This window comes from Rhinatrema bivittatum, chromosome 1 (assembly GCF_901001135.1).
Source record: "Rhinatrema bivittatum chromosome 1, aRhiBiv1.1, whole genome shotgun sequence".
In the NCBI taxonomy this organism is placed as follows: domain Eukaryota; kingdom Metazoa; phylum Chordata; class Amphibia; order Gymnophiona; family Rhinatrematidae; genus Rhinatrema; species Rhinatrema bivittatum.
The window spans coordinates 359,138,583-359,155,498 of record NC_042615.1 but is presented as its reverse complement, the minus strand read 5'-3'; the positions used below and the strand labels follow the sequence as shown (position 1 = coordinate 359,155,498).

Below are 16,916 nucleotides of genomic sequence, written 5' to 3'. Positions count from 1 at the left end.
TCTTTGTGTCATGCAAGCTCTGTGCACCTGTTTGTGTTCCAAATGATTTACTCAATTACTTATTCTCCTTTTCCTTGTCTGGTCTCAATATGTCATCGGTCAAGGTGCATCTCAGTGTTATTGGCTGCTTGCTTACATCCAAGTAGATAGTAAGATTATCTCCATTCATCATCTGATTTTGAAGTTCAGGAAAGGCTTATTTCATCATTCTCTTCTTGGTGTATTTCACTGTTGCATGTCTACTACCCAACGCAGCAATTAAGGTAATAATCACCGAAGGGACTGTTGTATATTCCATCTTTGCAGCATACCAGGCTCAGTAGTACAAGAGACTGTGCCTTCTCGGTTGTGGCACCCACCTTCTGGAATTCTTGCTAACCTTTGATATTTCTAGAGAATAAACAGTATATAAGAATTGCAATTCCATTTAGATGTCTTTTTTGTTATGTGAGTCTCACAATTTTATGATTGTTTTTGTACATTGCTTAGTATATATGTATAGGTGATTCATAAATTTTTAATAAAGATCTCTGCCAAGCTGCCAGTACCATGGGATCTCAATGCTGTTCAGGGCACATTTGACTATTGTAACTCCCTATTTCTTGGCCTGCCAGCCAATGTTTTGAGAGTGCCTCCAGCTTGTACAAAATTCCATAGCATGTGTTCTTTTTGGCATTCCAGTATATAAGCATATTTCTCCTATTCTTTGTAGACTAAATTGGTTACCTAGTTTTGGAGAGTTAAATATAAAATCTTGATTATGATGTTTAAATTCATTAATATTCCTGTGTCTCCTTGGATAACTGTCCTGAAACTGTATAAACTCACTCACTGCTTGTGCTCTGTCAATAAAGGTCTTTTAGGAGTGCCTTTACTCAAACTTGTCCATCTAATTGAAACTTATGAGGATGCATTCACAGTGGCTACTTCCTTCCTCTGGATATGCTCTTGCAGAGGGTTTTCAATTACTTTCTGATTTAAAACAGTTTAAAAGAAGAACTGAAAAATACATCTGTTCTGAGAAGCCTTAAGTTAAATGTTCTCCCAATTAGTAAGATGTCCAGCAATGATGACTTTGTCAGTGTGGTCTTGTTATACTATGATTGTTTCTTTGTTTACATTTTTATGACTGTTTTAATTGTACACCACCTCGATTGAAGGACATCGTGATTAATAAATACTAAAATAACCTGAGGGGAAGCACTGTGTAAACCTTTATTTATTTATTTATTGATTGATTGATTGATTGATTGATTTTTATATACTGGAGTTCATGTACTAGTACATATCACTTCGGTTTACACAGATAGTCGTCAACCTTAAAATTTTTCACCTGGAAATTGTTTTTTGTAGTTGCCATTATGTCAGAAGTCAACAAAAAGTTCATTACTGTCTATATCTGCAGTCTTTCCACAACAGATTGGTGCTATGCAGACACCCTAAACTTCTTTGAAAAGTAGTTTCGGCCTTTCAGTTGAATCAAGCCATTGTTTTGCTCACATTCTTTCCAAGACTTCATGCACTTAAAGGGGAGAAGGCCCTTCATTCACTGGACTGCAAAAGGGGCCTTGGCAGATTGTGAAGTGAACTCAACCACTTCGTCAAGCTTCTCAACTTTTTGTATCTTATGATCCTAACAAATGGAATAGCTGTTGCTAAACACAGTTTATCCAACTGGTTGGCAGACTGTATTGCAATTTTCTATGCTTTGGCTGGCCTCAAGATACTGGGCTTTGTCAAGGCTTTTTTTAGGGATGTGCAGCAGGGACGGATTCATCCCATTTGGTATTCGTATTAGTCGGGTCCCAAATCCGTTGCATCAATTCTTGGGGGACGCCGATCCGTTCATTAGTTACCATATGTATTCGTTCCTCAAAAAAACCCCCATCCCAACCCTTTAAATTAGCTACAACCCCCCACCCTCCTGACCCCCCCCCCCAAAGACTTGCCAATAGTCCCTGGTGGTCCAGCGGGGGTCCTGGAGTGATCTCCTGCACTCGGGCCATCGGTTGCCGGTATTCAAAATGGCGCCGATAGCCTTTGCCTTTACTATGTCACAGGGGCTACCGTTGCCATTGGTCGGCCCCTGTCACATGGTAGGAGCAATGGACGGCTGGCGCCATCTTGTGCTCCTACCATGTGACGGGGGCCGACCAATGGCACCGGTAGCCCCTGTGACATAGTAAAGGCAAAGGCTATCGGCGCCATTTTGAATACCGGCAGCCGATGGTCCGAGTGCAGGAGATCGCTCCAGGACCCCTGCTGGACCACCAGGGACTTTTGGCAAGTTTTGGGGGGGGGGGGAAGTCAGGAGGGTGGGGGTTTTTTCGTTAGTGATAAGTTGTATTCGTGGGGGTTCTCCATACGTTTTGTGACCCCCATGAATACAACGAATATGGCATATACGTTGCGGATTGCCAATACGTTGCAAATGAATGCACACCCCTAGCTTTTTTGTTTATATAAAAATTTTATATTCTGCACAAACTATCATTCATAAGATAAATTACATTTAAAACATTTTCAAAAACAATTGACGTAAATACAATATACAACACTATAAAAGACAGTAAAATATATCAAATTGTTGCCATTTGTTTTTTTTCTGTTGCTAAAAACTCTAGTCATATGCTTAATTTTAATTTCAAATTTCTTTTTAAAAACTTTAGTTTTTCTCGACATGCAAATCTGCTGGTAAAGCATTCCATAATGTTGGGGCAATGACAGAAAATGCTCACATACGCGTAGACTGAAGTTTTCAATTGCGTGCTGAGGGGCCAAAAAAATTAATGTCCATTAACTGCAGTGCTCGTGCAGGAGCATAAAATGTCATGAAAGAAGTGTCATGGCTACTTCAGTAGTCATCTAGGAGCCGTGCCCATTGAAGACATTTGCAAAGCTGTAACTTGGTCATCAATTGACACCTTCATGTCAGATTACTGTCTAGACAATCTATAAAGAAGTGACCATAACTTTGGGCAAACAGTTTTGCACTGCCTTTTCGTCCAGTAATCCACCCTCCATTGAGGAGTTTGGGAAATCCAGGTTGCTTTTTCTGCAAGTGCTCCGCTATGCAATCTTGTCTTGGGATTCCTGTGTTATGACTAATTCACCCCTGTTTGTTGATAGAGTTTGCTTGCATAAACGGGGTTCTCAGTAAGCAAGATTAATTAGGCTTGCTTGATATACACCTGCCTCCTTGGAGAGTTGACTAATTTGCTAAAGCTAAGCTCTACAATCAACTGAGGGGGGGTCACAAGGCAGAGTGTGCGCAGGAACTCTTTATGCTCTGAGCAAAAGCTCTCTAGCGGGCCGATTCAGTAAGGGGCGGTAGAAAGAGGTGCGTTAGTGCCCGGCGCACCCGCGTTTGCCGCACGCACAGTTCGGATCACCTACCGCTCGATACTGTATTTAAATGGCATGCAAATGCAAGCCGCGTCCAACCAGAGTCCAGTAAGCAAATTTGCTCTCCATGTATGCCTTTTTATTCTTAGGTTTAGCTTGTGGAAAGTAGGATTTTTAGTCTAGTATTGCAGGTGCACTTTTATTAAGAATTTTATGGTGTGATGGCCAATTAGAAATTAATGAATAATTTTGCTTTGTATGCATTATAGGGCCGAAAAGGTAAATCTGTGCGGAAAAGGGGAGCTCAGTGTTGCGCATGTGCTTTCCTACTGTCGCCCAGCCACTTCTCCTGGGCCGTGATTGAATATTTAAATGAGGGGTCGCGCTACCAAAGGGGGTTCTAGGGACAGATGTGTGCCCCTAGTGTCTCCTTGGCAGCGGAAGCCCAGGAGAGGTGGCTGCAGCAGGCTGTGCACAGCCACAGGTTAGGAAAATGAACGCTCGTTAATTGAGCGACCCTTTTCCTAACCTGACCACTGGCACACTTAAAATTTTTAAAAAACTCTTTTAGTCCTTTTGGTTGCTCTGACTTAATATCGCCACAATATTAAGTCAGAGGAAGTATAGAAAAGCAGTATTTTTTGCTTTTCTGTACACTTTTTTGGGCTGCTCAGAAATTTTAATGCCTACTTTGGGTAGGTGTTAATTTCCGAGTGTAAAAATGTGCGTGTTGGACGCACACTTTTTTTTTTCAATCTGGGGAGAATAGCTAATAGCCTCATCAACATGTATTTGCATGTGATTAGTGCTGTTAGTTTGGGGGGGGGGGGGGGGGGGGGATGCGCGTCTTGGATGCACTAATCTCCTTAGAATTGGGGTCTGTGATGCACGTGCAAAACCCATGTCTAACCACGGGTTAAACAGTGTAGTGTATATCCATTGTTTATCTTAATTTTATGTAGGGTAGATTATATTATTTTTTTGTGTATAGAAATTTTAAACTTTCTTATGTTTATAATGTTAAAAGTTTTGTGTAGGTAAGCACACTGAGTGCTATGCAAGCTTGTATTTTATAAAAAAAGAATAAATTGGTTAAAATGCTGGAAAAAAAATTATTTTCCTATCGTGTAGCCAGATGGACTCTGGACCAATGGGTTATGTGCTCCCCTCCTAACAGATGGAGACTTAGTCGGGTTTCAAAGCTGACATCACCCTAGATATACCCCTGCAGTGACCTCAGCCATTTAGTATCTCTGTCTCCTAGCAGATGTGGATTGTGTCTCCTAACGGGAACACAGTACCCTTTAGATGAGGAAAATTTACCTTCAAATTTCTACTTTTAAATTGGAGAAGATCGAGCCCCACTCTCCGGTGCTACCTAAGGCTCTCTCCCCCAGTTGAGAATTCCTGAGGCGATTTACGAGATCCCTCAGAGGTTTGTCTTGGTCCGGTAGCCGGTTCCCGGCATGGACTTTGCTGCTGAAGCAGCAGGTGCAGGAAGCCGAGCATGGTGGTAATGGCCTAAGCCCTCTCCCTCCGCAGCTGGAGACAGTCTCTGTAGTCAGCCAGTAAGTGCTGAGCCTGGGTAGTAGAGAAGAACTCCTCTTATCCAGGGATGTGGAAGGGCTTCGGTAAGTCTTTCCTCCAGTCTCCTTGCTTGGTGCGCCATACCAACATCAGTCCCGACCCTGATAGGGTGAAGGCAGGGGTTTCCGAACGGGTTGAGTGGCTCCCTGATTGGCTAGGCCCTGCTTCAAGCTTGATGGGCACTCCATGTGGTGGGCCGTGGTGGCGCCATCTTACGTGAGGTTTTGTTGCGGTGCCATTTTTCCCCATTGTCTGGTACATGTGGTGCGGGCCAGCCCTTGTGCACCTAACAAGCGCACTCCTGTGCACATATCTACGCACATAACTAAGTGCATAACCGCATGCATAACTACATGCACAACTGGCTGCTCAGATTTATGTGCGCCGAGGCGGGCCTGTGCGTGCTCGAGAGGCACTATCCAGCTGAATGTACAAGCTACAGAGTGTTATGACCCTGGCAGCAAAGAAGCTCAAATGACACTCCCTTTGTGCCGCCTGCCATATTAAGGCTGCTCAGCCTGACCTGGAATCCTTCCTGTCAGCACTGTGAGGAAGCCCAGGGAGGAATGGACTCTCACAACTTTTCCAAGTCTGGCCCCTCCCAGTCGGAAGATGGGTCAGTGTTGCGTCCATCACTGCTCGACGCCCTCACTCTGCCCTCTTTACCTCTGTGGTGACTCCCTGTGGGTCTGATGGACTGTTAGCTGCTGCGGAGTCTTCTTGCCATCTTCCTCCAGCGTCCCCGGACCAACACGATGCTGCGGATCAGCCATGTTCCTGATGACGTAGGGCGCGCGCTCAGATTGATGTACAGCAAGGGGGTGTCCCCCTGAGATGATGACATCTGCTTCCAATATATAAGGTCTCAGTATTTGCTAACGAATGGAGTTAGCAAAAGGGGGATTGCTTCGGCTTTACACCCAAGATACTCTGCCGCCTCAGACATACCAGGGGTACCCGCTCCTCGGGGGGGCCTCGCTCTCTTTTCTTTATTTCAGATTACAGATAGGAACTGGTACTCGCTCCTCGAGGGCCCATGTTCCTGAACATTCTGAAGATTCTCTACTGCCTGGAAGCTATCGCAGATACAGGCATTTGTGAGTTACCATTGCTCTCTCATATCTTTCCCTGGAACCAGGTACTCGCTCCTTGAGGGCCTAACCCTTTCCAGCTTCTGAGCTTCCTTAAGACCTTATGAACACAGCATACCCTGTCTACTCACTATCTATAGTTTCTCTACAGCTCAACCCTGGGATCGCTGTTCCAGTCCCTGAGGAACTTCAGCCCTGCCGGGCATATCAGCTCACTACTGCCACCTCTGGTGGTTCTACTAACTTATCTAATAAAAGAATTATCTGTGTCTGTCTCCGTACTCAAGCCTAGCCAGTGGTCCTCTCAGGATATCCTCCTGGGGGCGCAGTCATCTGCCATTGGCCCAAGGATCCACCTATCTACATTCCTCTACAGCTGAGTGCCCTCTCCAAGCACTCCGCTGGTAACAGATTGCTACTCCTTCGCCATCAGGAGTCTTTAGCAATAGATTCATAACAGATTGCTACTCCGCTGTCTAAACCTTAACAGATTATATACTACTCCCTCAACAGGAGCTGAGCATATCAGATTGCTACCTCCTCCTTCCACAGGAGCAGATTCATTACAGATTGCTAACTCCTCCCTTCTTGAGGAGTAGATCATAACAGTTTGCTAACGCCTCCCTCCACAGGAGCCAAAGCCTAACAGTCAGCCACAACCTTATCTGGCAGCACTCTGGACCTGAGCAATTCTGCCCCCGCCCCCCCCCCCCCCCCCCCCACCACCACACACACACACTCGGGAGAGGACAGTTGAGTGGCACCTACCCCAGTTCCTCCTGGGCTAAATATGGACCTTCTCTTGGTTGGAATTCTTTCAGGGCCTATAACCCTTTGTTCAGGTGCAGTCTGCTACTGCCCCTGCCCAGCCAGAGCCCCAGTTGGGAAGGCCTCGCCCTCCCAGCCCTATCAGCATGCCTCAGGACATGCCTTGGAGGCCTTATACCCTCTGGACCCGGTAGCCAAAGAACGCCTGCATTTCCCAAAAGTGGGCCCCTGGTCTGTGCCATCTTGAAGCGAACTGTCCCAGTAGAGGGAGGAGCGGCCTTGAAGGATGCTCACGATAGGCAGTTGGAATCCATCCTTAAGCAGGCCTTTGACTTGACAGCAAAGACACTGCAGATTGTTTCCTGTTGTGCCCTGGTGGCTCATTTGTGTCTGCTTCTCTCGAGAGAGGCAGATAGCATTTGCAAGCTATTTAAATACAGTATCGAGCAGTAGGTGAGCCGGACTGTGCATGCGGCAAACGCGGGTGCGCCCGGCACTAACGCAACTCTTCCTACCGCTCCTTACTGTATTGGCCCGATAGTTAGGAAAGATATACCACAATGCTGTACATTAGTGGTATTAACAATATGGGAACCAGATATAGCTTTTTAGAGCCCTCAGTGTGACTTATTTACATCACCACCATGTTGAAATTGAATAGAATCAACTGAAGATGTGTTTATTTTAAGGCTGACAGAACATAGCTTGAGTGAGACTAAGCAAATGAGCTCACTGTCAGACTAAAAGACTGTACCACTGCCATTTGCTTTGGCTTTGTCAAGTCTTTCCTTGGCTTTTCCGTGGCTTTAATACCTAAGTACTTTACTTTTAATTTTTTTTCTCCCGTTTTTACTTTCTCCTAATCAGTAAAGTAATAAAAATGAACAGGAATATTATTGAAATCATTTTTTTTTCTTTCCAGAAAGAGCTATCGGGGCACAAGAATATTGTAGGCTATTTGGATTGTGCTATTAATTCAGTTAGTGACAACGTATGGGAGGTGCTCATCTTAATGGAATATTGTAAAGGTAAGGAAACTACCTGTATGTCCTGGAAAAAAAAAATACCTGCTTTGCTTTATCTTTTTCTATGTGTTATCTCATATACAAGGTCAGAATATTCGGGATTGTACCTAATAGAAACAACTTTATTCCGAGGTCCCAAGTGGTTGCATTTGATACGAAAATTAAAAAAGGCTTTTATACGTCAGACTAAATCTGGTGGCAAGTAATTTCTTATGATGATGTCAGATAGTTGGGAATTTGTTCCAGATATAGAATTGCAGTGAATTTTCTACTACAATTTGGCAGATTGTTACTTCTCAATTTATGAATGGAGAGCTGAGTGATTTAGGGACTAAACCTCCGAGATGCTTGGCTTGCCTTGCCTTACTCAAACTATGAAATAGTTTTAGCTTATCAAAATGTAAATTTTCCCAGAACAAGCAGGATGGTAGTCCTCACATATGGGTGACATCATCAGATGTAGCCCTGTCACGGAACACTTTTGTCAAAGTTTCTAGAACTTTGACTGGCACACTGAGCATGCCCAGCATGCTACTAACCCTGTAGCCACCAGGGGTCCCCCTTCAATCTCTTTTTTTTTTTTTTTTTTTTTTTCCACGCAGCAGTTGCCTCGCGGTTTAGGAGCTCTGTGAGAAATTTCTCAAAATTTCCTCACGGAACTATTTGAAGTTTCTTCTCAAAAAATCCCTCACCGGGGTCCCCCATCGCTTTCCATTCCCTCCTACGAGCTGTAAGTGTTTTTTCTGGTATTTGACGTTGTTTCCCAATGGCTTACCACTTCGGTGCCCGCCAGATTTTAACATGGCGACCGGGCTTAGGAAATGCCCCGAGTGTCTTGAGGACCATGTCCATAATGGACCTGCATGTAGTCTGTGTTTTGTGCTTAGGCCCCTCGCACGACATTCGTCGATGCCCTAGTTGTACACAAATGACCCCCATAGGCTGTTGTGCTTGCCTGGACAAAATGGAGCAGTTGTTTCCTTCAAAACATACTGCTCCATCGATGCCAGTTCAAGTGCCACTGACCGTGGACTTCCATCGAGCCGCCTGTGAAGAGGGCCCGGGGAGAGGAGCCTCCATCCCCCTCTGGACCCGGGGCCCCTAGGCATTCCCCACCGGTACCGGGCACCGAGCCTCCACGGGCCCCTGTGGAGGCTCTGGTGATGTCTAGCCTGCTTCCTACCCCGATCGCCGTGCCACCCATGCCAGCTTCCCAGGAGGAATTGGACCGCATGGTCCAAGAGGCAGTGCTGAAAGCCTTACGAGGCTTCTAGTCGCCGCTGGCGCCAGCCCCCATACCAGCCCCGGAACCAGCTCCCTCGATGGTGACACCGCTCCCCGAGCGCCTCAATACGCTCATCGGTGCCTCATCGACTACTCTGCCATCGGACACGCTGGCATCGAGTCGTCTATCGAGGCCTCCGCAGGTCCCGATTCCAGTACAGCGTTCCTCGGAGGACGAAGGATCGATTCCTGGCCAGGTCCCTCCATGGGAACCGTCAATGCCGGAGCCCATGCATACCTAATCTGACCCGATGTCCTCGAAGCCGGCACAGATTCCATCGATGCCTTCCCGCCCTCTCGGCTTTGGCATGCTTCCTCCATCGGGATCTCCACCGGGAGAAGGAGAAAGTCCCTATAATCCATGGGACGATGTATCCTCAGATGATTCATCACGGATGTCCGAGGACTTGCTCTCAGAGCCTTCGTCGCCGAGGAAAGGCGAAGATCTCCTCAGGAAGACCTCTCCTTTGCCAATTTTGTCAGAGATGTCTGAGGCTATACCTTTTTCACTGGTTACGGAGGAAGATGCTCGCCATAAGATGTTGGAGGTCTTACAATTTGTAGATGCTCCAAAAGAAATAATGGCAATACTGGTGCATGAAGTTCTTTTGGACATCATGCACCGCCTGTGGGAACATCCAGGTATGGTACCCCCAGTCAATAAAAAGACAGATGCTACCTACCTAGTTCAAAAAGCCCCAGGTTTTCAAAACATTCATGCCCCACCACTCTGTAGTCATGGAATCAGCTCAGAAGAAGGCTAAACGATCACGTCCACATTCCTCTGCTCCTCCCGGTAACGAACAGAAGGCTTTGGATGCGTTGGGACGAACAATTTTCCAAAGGTCCATGTTGATATCGTGAATTGCAGCATATCTATTATACATGACCCAATATACCAGAAATCTCTGGAAACAAGTCTAGGAATTTGCAGAGACGTTGTCTCAACAACAAGAAACTTTGTCCTCCATCCTACAAAAAGGAATGGAAGCAGGTAAACATGAGGTCAGAGCTGCCTACGACTCTTTTGAAACAGCATGCAGAGTCTCAGCAGCGGGCATCAGTGCTAGACGCTGGGCCTGGCTTAAGGCCTCAGACCTACGTCCGGAAGTGCAGGACAAACTGGCAGATCTACCCTGTACCAGAGATAATCTGTTCGGGGATAAGATCCAGGATGCAATGGCCCTGTTAAAGGACCATCATGAGACTCTGCGCCTGTTGTCAACTGTCTCCCCTGATGTTCTCTCCGTAGCCCGCAGGGTCACGCGTAGAGAACCCAAGAAACAATTCTACAGGCCACGCAGTATTACCCTCCTGCATCCCGTGCACAACCAGCTCGGGCATCTCAGAGGGGACATGTGCACCAAACTAGAACATCTAGACCACAGCCAGCTCCACACATGTCTGGATTTTGACTCTTTTCCAGAGAGCAGCAGCCATATTCCAGTGGCACTTTGCAACAAATTGACATCCAATCACCATGAACCAGTGGGTACTGTCCATCGTAACCCACGGTTACTGTCTAAATTTTTCAAAAATATCCTTGGACTTCCCACCCAGTCCATCCTGGAATTGGGACAACCACACAGGAAAACTAGTCAGAGCTCTCAACCCTTCTGTTGGTCAGAGCCGTGGAATCTGTTCCACTCCAGATATTTCCTAATTCCAAAAAAGACCAGCGGCCTCCGGCCTATTCTAAACATGCCTTGAATACATTTCTTTGCAAGGAACAGTTCAGGATGGTATCCCTGGGCATCATGCTTCCTCTACTTCAACAAGGGGATTGGCTCTGCTTTCTGGACCTTCAAGACGCATACGCCCATATTGTGATCTCCCTGTCTCATCGCAGATATCTGCGGTTCGTGGTGGGTCACAGTCACTATCAATACAAGGTACTACCATTCGGCCTAGCCTCGGTGCCTCAAGTCTTTATGAAGTGCCTGGCAGTCGTGGCTGCACAGTTACACAGTTTTTCCATACCTGCATGACTGGCTCATAAAAAGCCAGTCAAAACAAGGAGCCCTCAACTCTCTTGGTCTCATCATAAGGCTTCTAAACTCATTGGGATTTCTAATAAATTACCCCAAATCCCAATTGACACTGTCTCATCTTCTCTCCTTTATAGGAGCAGACCTAGACACGACACTGTCCAGAGCATTCTTACCCAACGACCGTGCGATTACGCTGTCCAAACTTGCCAGCTTTATCCGCCTCGAAAAAGAGCCTCAGCTGGCCTGCTACTCAGGTTGCTCGGCCACATGGCATCAACAGTCCGTCACCTCTATGGCACGTCTTGCTATGAGAGTGACCCAATGGACTCTACTCAACCGCTGTCGTCCCTGGTACACACAACAAGCCAGCTTCGTCTGTCCCTTGCATGGTGAACACACAAAGCCAGTTTACAAGTGGGTCTTCCTTTCCAGCAACCGGCTCCTCAGGTGACCTTAACTACGGACACCTCCAACCTAGGTTGGGGAGCCCACGTCAAAGGCCTTCAAACTCAGGGGACTTGGGCAATAGCCAAAGCGACCCATCAAATCAACTTTCTGGAGCTTCAAGCGATGCGGTACGCCATTTATGCATTTCAGGACTGCCTCTCCAACAAAGTTGTCCTGATTCAAACAGACAATCAGGTTGCAATGTGGTACCTGAACAAACGGGGGGGGGGGGGGCTGCAGGCTCTTATCTGCTTTGCCAGGAGGCGGCGTAGATATGGGCCTGGGCCCTGTCACATTCCATTCTTCTGCAAGCCATTTATCTGGCGGGCACTCAAAATGCACTGGCAGACCGCCTCAGCCGGTTTCCAGCCCCATGAATGGTCTCTGAATCCCTTGGTAGCGAGCACAATCTTCCACCGGTGGGGTCATCCGACCATCGACCTCTTTGCATCCAGTCAGAACCACAAAGTGGAACGCTTCTGCTCCCTGCACAGGACAGGCATGCACCCACCAGGGATGCCTTCGTCCGTCCCTGGAACAAAGGCCTGCTTTATGTGTATCCTCCGATTCCGCTAATAAGCAAGACTCTGGTGAAGCTACAACAGGACTGGGGCTTAATGATTCTCATAGCCTCATATTGGGCACGCCAAATTTGGTTTCCCCTACTTCGCGACCTTTCTGTCCAGGACCCCATTCGCCTGGGCATGTCGCCCAACCTCATAACACAGAATCACGGCAAGTTACTCCACCGGAACCTCCAGGCCCTCTCTTTGACGGCCTGGATGTTGAAAGGATGATACTACAACCACTCAACCTTTCAAGTGATGTATCTCAAGTCCTAGTAGTTTCACGGAATCCTTCCACGTAGAAATCCTACCACTCTAAATGGAAGAGATTTACCTTGTGGTGCACACAGAAGGGCTTGCATCCCTTTTCTTGCCCCACATCAAGTCTGTTAGATTATCTCTGGCACCTCTCGGAATCTGGTCTCCAGACATCATCTATCCGAGTGCACCTTAGTGCCATATCTACTTACCATCAAGGAATTGGGGATGCCCGATAACTGCCCAGCCCCTGGTGAGTCTCTTCATGAGAGGCTTATTACAGCTTAAGCCTCCTCTACAGGCAGCGGTCGTGGCATGGGACCTCAATGTAGTACTTGCATGGCTCATGCACACTCCTTTTGTGACCTTGCCCTCCTGCGAACTAAGATACCTTACATGGAAAGTACTTTTCCTAGCAGCCATCATGTCTGCTCGCAGGGTGAGTGAGTTACAGGCCCTTGTGACCTACTCACCCTACATAAGGTTCCTCCATGACCAGGTGCTTCTATGCACTCACCCTAAATTCCTTCCTAAGGTGGTAACTGATTTCCATTTCAATTAGTCCATAGTCTTGCCCACATTCTTTCCAAGTGGGCAAGACTATGGACTCTGCACACCTTGGACTGTAGGCGTGCTCTTGTGTTTTATTTAGACTGCACTACCCAACTCTTTGTCTCTTTTGATAAGAACAAACTTGGGAATGCGGTGGGCAAGCAAACACTGTCAAACTGGTTGGCAGACTGCATCACATTCTGTTACCAGCAAGCAGGCCTTCCATTACAGGGAGTGAAGGCACACTCAGAGCAATGGCAAAGAAAGTAGAACACTACTGTTCAGTACCGATTGCTGACATCTGCAGGGCTGTGACATGGAGCTGTCTCCACACTTTTGCAGCTCACTACTGCCTGGACAAGGCTGGATGACAGGATTCCATCTTTGGCCACTCTGTCCTAAGAAATGTGTTCCCAGTGTAGGAACCCAACTCGTCCTACCTCGACCCGCTGTGAATTTCAGGCTGCCTCATCCTTGCTAACAGCACCCCAGTTGTTGTGTCTGTTGCACATGTGTGCTGCTTGGCCTCATACGTATGACTCAGCTTGTAGCTTGCTATTCACCCATATGTGAGGACTACCATCCTGTTTGTCCTGGGAGAAAGCAGAGTTGCTTACCTGTAACAGGTGTTCTCCCAGGACAGCAGGATGTTAGTCCTCATGAAACCTGCCCACCACCCTGTGGAGTTGGGTTTGCATACATTTTATTATTTTATTTTTCGCTCGTACTTTTGCTGCAGACGAGACTGAAGGGGGACCCCTAGTGGCTACAGGGTTAGTGGCATGCTGGGCATGCTCAGTGTGCCAGTCAAAGTTCTAGAAACTTTGACAAAAGTGTTCCGTGACGGGGCTCCATCTGATGATGTCACCCATATGTGAGGACTAACATCCTGCTGACCTGGAAGAACACCTGTTACAGGTAAGTAACTCTTTTTGTCTCCTTTTTGTAGTAAAATAATAATCGAAACATAATGCCACTTTTTGTGCATATATTTTTTATTCCATTTTCTCAGAACTTATTCCTTAAAAATGTATTATGAAGGGTAGAGACCTGCTCTTTTAACTTCCTTCATTGTTTTGTCAGCGGGGCAGGTGGTGAATCAGATGAATCAGCGGCTGCAGACAGGTTTTACTGAACAAGAAGTCTTGAGGATATTTTGTGACACCTGTGAGGCAGTTGCCAGGTTGCATCAGTGCAAAACCCCAATTGTTCACCGGGATTTAAAGGTAAAATTGTCCTCTTTTCCCTCCTTGTCTTTTACCCCTTCCTAACTTTTCCATACATCTTTGATTCTCTGCCGCACTTGCACTGCCCCCTTCAACATTGTCAGGGAGTGGAGGGGGGAGTGGTAGGGTACCCATACTAGAGCATTAGTTCCCAAACTTATTTTGAGGATCCTCAACAAGTCAGATTTTCAGATATCTACAATGCATATGCCCCAGGACAGGTTTGGGAATCAACTGGATTTGAAAAGTGCCTTCTCCCAATATGGCTGCACCATACTTGACTTAAGCTGGGCCTATCCAAAAAGTGCCATTTTAAGTTAACTCCAGATTAACTTTGGAGACTACTAAGCACATGTAAAGATTTGTATAGATTGTCTGGGGCGAGAGTCTGATGATCCTCATTGTGGGCATATACTCAAATTGTCACCCAGTGCTAACATGGTGTATACTCTACCAAACAGAAGACCAGTTCATTGATACTGCACTGAACAATGGCTCAGAATGTGCCAGGGGCTGCACTGGCCCCTTCCACTTTGAGCGAGTGTTGATATTTCTTAGGGTTGATATTGAAGAAGGGACCCAGGAATAGGGAACCTTCTTGCTCTTCCCATCACTGCATGAGAGGTGTTTCTCTATTTGTGATAGAAGAACATAGTAGTATGTATATATGTTATGATTTTTTTTTATTTTTGCTTTTATATTTTGGTGTTTATGTATTTTTTAATATAAATTGCTTAGATCTTTTCTATATCATAGTATAAATAAACAGTAAGGGAACAATTCAAAATGGCTTTCCTCAGCATCTTGATTCCCTTTCTAGACAAAGGGGACTGCTATGCTCTCTAGATCCAAAGGATGCTTACATCCATGTGAGATCTCAGCTTTATAGTCTGACCTGGCATTAGCAATGTGTGTGTTTACAAAATGCCTTGCAGTATTGGCTGCGCAGATTAGGTGTGAAATATTTCCCTGCTTGGACAATGTATTCTTGATCAGCCAATTTCAAGGAAGTTCTGCAGAATTGATGAGGGAACCAGGAGCACTCTATGGATAAGTAGCACAATACACAAGGGTGACGACATTAGAGCTGAGTTGAATTTCGCTGTCTCCAAGCTCAGACAGGTAAACAGATTTTCTGAGCATGTGCTGCTGTCGCTGCGCGTTTTCCTCAGTCTGTTTTTGTTCACTTAGTGAAGCATCAGTATTTTGATCTCTCCACTGTTTTGGTGTAGTTGTTGTTTTTTCACTGAATTTAGTTTCCTGTAGTCTTTATAATTTTGTTTCTCCCAGGACAGGCAGGTTGGTAGTCCTCACATGTGGGGTGACGTCAGCAGACTGAGCCCTATCACGGAAAACTTTTCTGTCAAAGTTTCTAGAACTTTTAATTGGCACACTAGCATGCCCAGCATGCCATAATCCCTGTAGGCACAGGGGTCTCCCTTCAGTCTTTTTTTTTTCCGCGCTGCAGTTTGCCTTGCGGTTAGGAGCTCTGTGAGAATTTCTCACTACTTTTCCTCACGGAAAACTTGGTTTTCTTCACAAAAAGTTCCCTTATAGGGGTCTCCTATTGCGACATCATTTTCTCGTCACTCGGTGAGTAATTTCCACCATCTTTGGTCGGTTCCTGCTACCCTGTCTTCTGTTCCTGCAGGCCACTGACCGTTTTCATGGCTCCCCTTTTTTGCATCATGGCTACGGGTTTTAGAAAATGCCAGAGTGTCCGCATACCATGTCAATTACTGACCCACATGATGTGTCTGTGTTGTGCCTCGGCTCATCACACGATGTTTGTCAATGCCCGAGCTGTGCTCAAATGACCCCGAAGGGCAGGCGTGTCCTCTTGGACAAGATGGCGTCCCTTTTCAAGATAAAGCTAACTCCATCTACGTCCACCCAGTCGTCACCGGCAGGAACATCGACAAAATCCATCGACAAACCTCGCCGGGAGCAGCAAGGCAGTGGTGACCGTCCATCACCGACAACATCCAGGGCATTGGCATCGTCTTCCTCAGTGCTGGAGAAAGACCGGACCGAGCACAGAGGGAATCACCGACACCGCATCGGCTTCGATGGCTATCGAGCCGATTGCAGAGAGGACACAGGTAGAGGAGCCTCCAACCTCCTCTCCACCCGAGACACTGAGGCGATCCCCACCGATATTGGTGCTGGATACTGAGCCCCTACAGATTCCTGTGGTGGTGCCAGTAGCGCCTAGCCTGCCTCCCCCTGCAGCTGTGTTGCCTACACCAGCTTCCAGGGAGAAGCTGGATATACTTGTCTGACAGGCAGTCCTCTGTCATCCGGAACCTTCAATCCATCGATGCCAGTCCCCATACTGGCACAGACACCAGAGCCATCGATCACACCGTTGCTTGACCGCCTGGATACACCGATCGGTGCCCTTCCAACCCAGCCTGGGCCATCGGTACCAAGACGACCTACTGAGCCTTCGAAACCCCCGATACCCATTCTGGGGTCCTCTGAAGATGAAGGCACGGACTCCAGTCCTCTTCCAGCTCCGCTTCTACCGATGCCGGAGCCGGTTGCTAGTCAGTCGGGGCTCTCGGGATTGAGGCACCATTGATGCTGCCTCACTCTCCATCAGTGCCGCCACATCCTCCATCGAGGAATCCGCCGATTCCAACACATCCTGGAGTAGCAGGTTTTTTCCCTCCCTCGTGATCTCAGCCTGAGACCCTGAATGATCCATGTGAGGATCTTGACACAGACATTTCTACAGAGGACATATTCTCGGAGCCATCTCCTCCGGAAGAAA

At 46.9% G+C, this 16,916-nt stretch overlaps 1 protein-coding gene across 4 annotated transcripts in view; it reads left to right on the top strand.

Moving 5' to 3' along the window:
• BMP2K (BMP2 inducible kinase) overlaps positions 1-16,916 on the top strand; it is a 402,471-nt gene that overhangs the window by 85,822 nt on the left and 299,733 nt on the right. For all 4 annotated transcript variants that reach the window (XM_029600312.1, XM_029600318.1, XM_029600326.1 and 1 more), the window contains exons 3-4: positions 7,714-7,819; positions 13,998-14,140. In XM_029600312.1, coding sequence (XP_029456172.1) covers positions 7,714-7,819; positions 13,998-14,140 — 249 coding nt within the window. The remainder of the gene's footprint in view (positions 1-7,713; positions 7,820-13,997; positions 14,141-16,916) is intronic.